An 8,411-nucleotide genomic window follows, 5' to 3' on the forward strand; every position below is an offset into this window, starting at 1 on the left:
ACTTTTAAATCAGATCCCAAGTTTGGATATTCAAAAACCAAATGAAGGGCAGATTTTCAATGCTGGGACCATCCTGATTCCAAAAAGATATAACATGTCTATGTAGAGCAAATGGAAACTGAAACAAAGGAGTCCAAGATGCACAGACAGAATTTCACTTTTATTATTATTATTGCACCAGCAATATCAGAGGAAAATTTACAGGGAAAATAGATTGTGTGTGTGGAAGATGCACAAGTACAAATAACAGCGAAAGTGTACAAAAAATGGACTTCATCAAGTGGCAGTGGGGTAAGCTAGAGATAGTAGATAACTTCCGCTATCTGGGTGACCAAGTTAGTAGTGGATGCTCTGAGAGCATAACTGTGAGAATAAGAATAGGCTGGGAAAAGTTCAGAGAGCTCTTACCTCTGCTGGAAATAAAGAACTTCTCCTTCAGAGTGAAAAGCAAATTGTATGATGCCCGAGTGTGAACAGCTATGCTACACAGCAGTGTAACATAGGCTGTGACAGCTGAGGACATGCAGAGACTTGAAAGAAATGAAGCCAGTATGCTTCACTGGATGTGCAATGTCAGTCTGCATGTACGACAAGATGTAAGCATCTTGAAAGAAAAGTTGGGCGTAAGAGGCATCAGATGTGGTGTGCAAGAGAGATGATTGCACTGGTATGGTCATGTGATGCATATGGACGAGGACAGCTGTGTAAAGAAGAGCCAATCTCTAACTGTGGATGGAACCTGTGGTAGAGGTAGACCCAGGAAGACATAGGAAAAGGTGGTGAAGTATGATCTTCGAACTTTGGACCTCACAGAAGCAACGACTAGTGACGGAGACCTTCGGTGATATGCTGTGCTTGAGAAGACCCATCAAGTGAAATTGTAGTCGTGGCCAATGCTGGTGTCACATAACTGGCATCCATGTTGGTAGCATGTAAAAAGCACCTTTCAAGTGTTGCACCTCATGGAGCAAGGTAGCTAATGCCAGTGGCATGTGGAAAGCACATTTCAAGTGTTGGGCCTCATGGGGTCAATGACAAATGATGGAGACTGTTGGCATTATGCCATGCTTGAGAAGACCCATTAAGCAAAGTAAAATAGTAGTAACACAAATGGTACCCATTATACTCTCAGAGTGGTTGACATTAAGTAGGGCATCCAACTGTAGAAACCATTCCAAATCAAACTGGAGCCTGGTGCAGCCTTCCAGCTTGCTAGCACTGGTCAAACCATAAATCCTATGCCAGGATGGACAACAAACATTAAACGATGATGATAAATGAAAAAGCAACCAGTACACACTGTAAATTGGTTGGACACTAGAACTTGCTGCAGCCCTATGGCTTGTCAGATCTTGTTAAATCATCTAACTTCTGCTAGCAAGGAAAATGATGATGATATTAAATGATGATGAATTCTAAAATTATCTTGTTTCCAAAGCCCACAGTTCTCTACTAATGTAACCCACCAAGATTTTCCCCAATATCACCAAATGTAATTTTCAATGAACTTTTTAACTTGAATAGAACATCAAAAATTCCTATGATTTTTTTGTAACTGCACACTAAACATTTTTTAAAGCTTATGTTATGAAAACAAAACTAACTTATTTGTAAAGGAAGCAGACTACATGCTGGCAATATTACAGATTCATTCAAAATGAGAGTAAGCACAGAGTTATAAGTCACAGATAAAAATATGTCACAGCTATTTAACAATTGAACATCATTTTTACTATCAAAGACTTTATAAAGAATACTTAAATCAGATGTGATAGATCCTAATTTCATTTCTGTATTTACTGATACACTTTGATATAATTCAACACAACAATTAATCTGCTAAGAATCTTGTTTTTTTACAATCACAATAAATTATTCTCAACAACTGATCTATTACAAATAATATTTGCATCTATTCAGGCAACTACACACTATACTTCTCTTGTAATCTTAGTCCCAAATATTAAAAATTTAAATGTGCAAATGCAGTGTTCAAGTTATAGCATCAGTCCTTTCAGGTAAGCAACATCCCAGTGATCTCATCACTAACTTACTTTTGTCAATAATTAAAAGATTTAAGTAGCAACAAAATTTCCTTCCAGTCATATCCTAACATCTTAAAAGAGAAAAAATTGCATTACATAATAGAATGGTTATAGCTTTAGCATCTTTGACCAAAAGCATGCTAAATCAGGGCTGACCTAGGTTTAAACAACAAGAGAAAAAACTGACAGAGCTTGAAGAATTGGACACACACACTTAGCAAGTGTAGGTTCTAAGAAGTTTCTCCACAAGGATAAGGCACCAATCAAAATGTAGTGCAGAACAAGTATTTATGAAAGATAATTTGAGTGACTTGAAAAATTTAACAAGACATTTTCAAAAATTGGTAAAAAATTAAACAAAGATTAAATCAGTAATAAAGTATTGCAAACTTTGACCAAAGGTAAGACAATGACGTTAATAAAAAAGAAAAGAAAAGTAAACACCCTAAGTAACAGTGAATAAAAGAAAAAATAAATAAAACTTTACCATTGGTATCTCTCATCTCCTCTTCTCGATTCCTCATGTATGCAAAATCATCAACAATTGACTTGGACAAATCTTCCAGCCGCCGTAGTTCAAGTTCCAGAGGTTTTAAGTTTTCAGCTTTTGCAAGCTTTTAAATACAGTAAATATTTCAAGATTAACAAAATTCATAAATATTACATAGAAATTGGTAACTAGACAAAGATTTCATCAGAGCATAGGATGAGGATGGCAACCGAGCACAAAATTAAATTTAGACCTGGAATTGTTATTGTGTCCATTTTAGTGTACAGTGTATGCTTCATGTTTGTGAGCAGCATCATTCTGACAAGAAATAACTACAACATTAGCACAGCATGGAAAATTTTTTGAAATGAGTACACAAACATATATTTATAGTTTAAAATAAAGCTATTGAAATTTAAGTGATATCCACCAAGTTCTCAGCACCAAGGCACGGTGGATGATGGAAAGAACTACCTTACAGCTATTCCATAGCAACACTGTTTTGAACATGTAAAAATATACTTCAGTACATGAAATTTAAAAGAATTTCCAAGTGTTAGTACCCAATGACTGGCTCCCGTGCTGGTGGCATGTAAAAAGCACCTGATGTCAGTACCCCATGACTGGTTCCCATGCTGGTGGCACGTAAAAAGCACCATCTGAATGTGGCTGATGCCAGTATCCCCTGACTGGCCCCCATAAAAAGCACTATCCGAACGTGATTAATGCCAGGCTTGCCTGCCTGGCTCCTGTGCCGGTGGCATGTAAAAAGTACCCACTACACTCTCAGAGTGGTTGGCATTAGGAAGGGCATCCAGCTGTAGAAACATTGCCAGATCAGATTAGGAGCCTGGTGCAGCCACTGGATCTCCAGACCTCAGTCAAACCGTCCAACCCATGCCAGTATGGAAAACAGACGTTAATGATGATAGTGTACATGTCTGAGGACACAGAGTTTATACCAAAACCCCTTGTCAATTATATTTATAGGACATTTAACATTGAAAATAAATTACAAAGTTTCAAAATAATTGGCCATTCAGATAAAGGTATTCAATAAAGAACCACTGATCAACTGGAGCAACTTAATAAAAAAAATTCTTCATCATCATTAACTCCTGAACATGACTTTCTTAAATCCTAGAGTTCATAAGGCTAGTTTCCCTGGCACATAAGTGACCAAGATCACAACACTTCTCCTGAATAGGATGCCAGTCCATTGCTGGGTTAATTATTTACAGCTGAGTGAACTGGAGCAACACACGTTTTGCTTGAGAACACAAAACATCGCTCAGTCCAGCAATCAAAACTATGACTGTGTGAGAAACGCTATGTTCTTAATGAAATGAATGAAAAGCATTAATGTGGCTAGCATGTTTAGAGCATGTCACATTCTTTTGAAAGATAATGGTTAAAAATTAACAGGCTCTGTTGCAGCTTTACTAGAGAGTTTTCAGCAACCAAGTATAATGGGAGTAAAAATACATTTCCTGTGAAGGGTACTTTCCCTCAAATCTTGTGTTAACATATTGTGCACTGAATGATTTAACAAATTTGTAACGATGTGTCAATGTCAGAAATCAATGTTTTGGATCTAATAATCTATGGGATGTGAGCATGTATGAAATGATTGTCATGTATGCAACTAATATGCTACACAGCACCCACCATGGATATGCTTACCTACACTTAAAAGAAGAAAAAAGGGCATATAAGGAAGTGCCCCAGCATAGCCACAGTCTAATGACTGAAGCAAGTAAAAGAAAAGAAAAAAATTGCTTGAAATTTATTTCTTGTAAGAGAAATAGTGAATATTGTTAATCTTAAGAAAGTGCTTTTTCAGCAGCTTGCATAAAGGTATTTCTTAGATCACCTGTATTTTGTGGCAAAACTGAAAATTTAACAGATCATTTTTACATTCATTTTCTGGGGTGGCATGAGTTGGACGGTTCATTATTGTTCAGGTTAGATCTTATTTGGTGTTACAGTCCTCCTACAGGAGTTAGTCATTTCAGTTTGGGTGTGGTCTCTATGGATGGATGCATTTCCCAATAATATATATATATACAAACAACTTTTATCAAAATAAACAAAACCATACCTCATCATAGCTTCTAGCTTCAATGCCATGCTTCATTATCAAAGAAACTTCCCGATCAGCACCATGACCACCTGAAACAATTTAATTACAAAAGAAAAAATAAAATGGGATTACATTTAGCCCTTTAATACTCAGACTACTCTAACTAATGTAAAGCTTATTCATTCACATTGTTCAGAATTAATCATGCATTATTTTGTAGCTTTGAGATTTAGATAATGTGATTATTTTTAGAATGACATTGTAAAGTAGGTGTGAAAGGCCAGATCTGACTAGTTTGAACATAAAATAAGTAGAATATGTGGGATGGATATGGCTAGTTTAATTGCTAAAGGATTAATCCCTTTAAGATGCACACAAATCCAGATGCAGATGTACAAACAGGTAAAAAATTGTTAATACAGTGGAGCTGATTTCTAATATACTTTTATTACAAATATTCTAAGTGCTACTGTTGTTCTTTTGTCTCCTTGTCAGTCACAAAGTAACACTAGCTATACATGTGTATGTGCAGAGGCGCAATGACCCAGTGGTTAGGGCAGCAGACTCACAGTAGTAGGATCGCGGTTTCGATTCCCAGACCAAGTGTTGTGAGTGTTTATTGAGCAGAAACACCTAAAGCTCCACAAGACTCTAGCAGGGGGTGGTGGCAAACCCTGCTGCACTCTTTCACCACAACTTTCTCTCACTCTTTCTTCTTGTTTCTGTTGTACCTTTATTTCAAAGGGCCTGCCTTGACACACTGTGTCACGCTGAATCTCCCCAAGAACTACGTTAAAGGTACACGTGTCTGTGGAGTGCTCAGCCACTTGCACGTTAATTTCACGAACAGGCTGTTCCGTTGATTGGATCAACTGGAATCCACGTTGTCATAACGGATGGAGTGCCACGATGTGTATGTAGCCAGTGTTGCATTGGCACAACACAATATCTGTAACGTGCTTATTGCTAAGTCAAATTTTATAATATATACCTGATGTTTCATAGAATGGAAAGCTAACTAGCAACAAAGTAAAACAAACTCAAACAAAGAGAAACATATTCATAGTTATTTCTGAGAGTATATTTCATGATGTAATGCTTAACAAAAAGAAATATTAAAAATACACACGTTTCTAAGTACTTACCGCCTATCATTTTATTATCAAAGCAAATTTCAAATACATCATATTCTTCTGTTGTGAAAGCAAATTTTCCTTTTTTTGCATCTTGTTTAGAATATAATATATGTCCTTTTGAATCTGTAACCTTAAAAATATAAATATGAATCATATTATATTTTCAAACAATACTAATTAAACTGGAAAAATATAAGAGCTGGTTATCATACATGTACAATTATGATGCAGATAAAACATGCAGTTCATGCCAAGATGGCAATATATTTGGATAATGACAAAGTATTTCAGCCATTATCTAAGCATTTTACATTTATGTTTTTGTCTCCTTTGTCAAAGCTGTCTATTGTGATTATAGCTTTGTTTAGAATAAGAAAGAGCAACAACTTATAAAATACAGCCTAAGTACCCAGCATTACGCGGAAGTTTAAAGAATGTTAAAGGAAATAAATATAATTATTCTGATAAGAAAATACATTTTCAGAAAAATTCTATCAGATGACGTGAGTATAAACAGTCATTAAAAACAAATCCTGAAATCAATCAGAATTTAATTTTGTAGAACTTTTAAATATGCAATGTTTTCAGTGTGTCCATTAATTGGGGTACAAATAAAAAGAGTTTTGGGACTTTCAATTCGTGAATATCCTAAATACAATTGTCCATGAGAGAAGCATGGAGAAGCAAGGTTAAGTCTAACAACCTTGAGATTTGTTTATCGACATAGCAAAACTTAGTTTCACTGGGAACTAGAGCCATTTAATTTGAAAAGGGAGATCAGATGGGATTAACGGGATCCATAGAATGAAGACATCCTCACCCTTATATTTCCCACTGATTATTGCTGCTTCTAGGACATGAGGTTGCATCACTTTCACCACCAGTCTGGTGCCATTGCACAGTCAATTTGAAAGACTGTTCTTGTCCTAGCAACAACTGCAAGAGATCCCAGTTGATTTTGTTGACATAATGTGGAGTTAAGATGGCTCGCTCACATAGCCATTGACTGTCGCTAGAGTTTTGTGCAATGTTTGGAAATACATGCATTTTGAGATCATTGACAGTTGGTACCATCTCACCACAGGGTAGCTTGTATTGCTGTTGCGATTCTCCATATAAATGATAGCAAAGTGTGTATCAAATGAAATTAAAATCCTGGTTCAGAGACAGATCAATGAAGTTAGTAAAGTTTTAATGCTTTTGGTAACAACATATTCTATCTTGTAATCAAATATTGAAAAAGATAACATGCCACCCTCTCTTGTGCAACAGAAATGAAGTTAGCTTGGCTCGTGTAGGGTGCAGGAAAAATTGAAAATGGAAAAGAAGACAGTAATATTCAGAACATTTTCACATAAAAACAAAATTATTGAAAAAGCACCGTAAGAAATATAAATTTTGGAAAGACATATAGGAGACAGTATAGTGTTCTTTGCAAGAAGAAAGAGATATGCGTCTATAGTGGTAACCTTTGTATAAGAAGAGGAGGCAGAAAAAGCCTCCAGCAGGATGATACAGGGAGAGAAATGGACATTAATGTCAAACTGTTTAGGTAAACGAATTGTAAGAATTAGGGTGGGAAGAATCCCACTGTGGATAGATCCAGAGTGGATAATAGTGGCGATTTTTTTATTTGGAGATAAGGAGGGAAAACGAAGAGGTGAGGATGGGCATGGTAAGCCGAAACCAACAAGTGAAGTGGTGGGGCTATGGATTTGAGATAATTTATGCAGAGAGACAGAAATATTACAACAAAATACCTGAAACTTTAGAGCTACCAAATGAAGAAAAGCTGGAGATAATGTTAGAGGGAAGGTCCCCAAAGTGTTACAAATGTGGTGAAAGAGGGCACTTGAGAAAGAAATGCCCTAGAGCAGCAGTGGAAATCGTAGAGAAGAGTATTCAGGAGAATATAGTGGTGGAGAAACAGCAGAAACAGATACAAGAACAAGACCGTGATTTTGCGGAGGTAAAATCAAGAAAAAGAGAGAGGAGGAAGTCACTAACGATAATGGAACAGAAGAAACACAAAGCAATGGAAGAGGTAATCCAAACTATGATGAGAAGATTTACCAGTAAGATCACCAGTAAAGGACTTACAAGTACATAAACATTCAGACCCACAAGCACACAGACAGACATACAAAAGAACAGAAATATAGACAAACAGATACAAGATAACTCAGAATCCCAGAAACCTAAAAATATAGACACACAGATGAAATACGCAGAATTTCAGTCAAACAAACACAGACACAACCACAGGAAAGTCAAGAATTAGAGAAATACTGAGACAGAAAACACAAACAGAAGTAAGGTTTATAGTGAAATATAGGACACCCAAAAGTTAAAAGAATTTCAAAATTGAAAGACATTATGAAAGAGTGAATCCACTAGGGCTGGAGGTGGATGTTGAACCTCGTGCTTTGGTGGTGGATTATGTGGATGAAAAGGAGAAGATGAAGTGGTAAGTCGTGATTTCTTTTAAAGACTGAGAAAAACATTTGGTTAAACTTTTTGTTTAAAAAAAAAAAAAATGGAAAAATAAGTAAATCCCGTAACTATTGAATGAACATTCATTAAAACATTTCTTTAAAATGTAAGGTGGAAAGGAAAAAGGAAGTCGCGATTTTGCCTCAGAGCAGGGCTGGAAATTA

At 36.2% G+C, this 8,411-nt stretch overlaps 1 protein-coding gene across 1 annotated transcript in view; it reads right to left on the reverse strand.

The window, feature by feature from the left end:
• Positions 1-590: 590 nt before the first annotated feature.
• Positions 591-8,411, reverse strand: part of LOC106876302 (transmembrane emp24 domain-containing protein 10) — a 14,421-nt gene continuing 6,600 nt past the window's right edge. Inside the window, exons 2-4 of the mRNA XM_014924800.2 lie at positions 5,764-5,884; positions 4,637-4,707; positions 591-2,659 (exon numbers count right to left, since the gene is read on the reverse strand). Coding sequence (XP_014780286.2) covers positions 2,414-2,659; positions 4,637-4,707; positions 5,764-5,884 — 438 coding nt within the window. The 3' untranslated portion in view covers positions 591-2,413. The remainder of the gene's footprint in view (positions 2,660-4,636; positions 4,708-5,763; positions 5,885-8,411) is intronic.

Source organism: Octopus bimaculoides, chromosome 11, assembly GCF_001194135.2.
Source record: "Octopus bimaculoides isolate UCB-OBI-ISO-001 chromosome 11, ASM119413v2, whole genome shotgun sequence".
In the NCBI taxonomy this organism is placed as follows: Eukaryota; Metazoa; Mollusca; class Cephalopoda; order Octopoda; family Octopodidae; genus Octopus; species Octopus bimaculoides.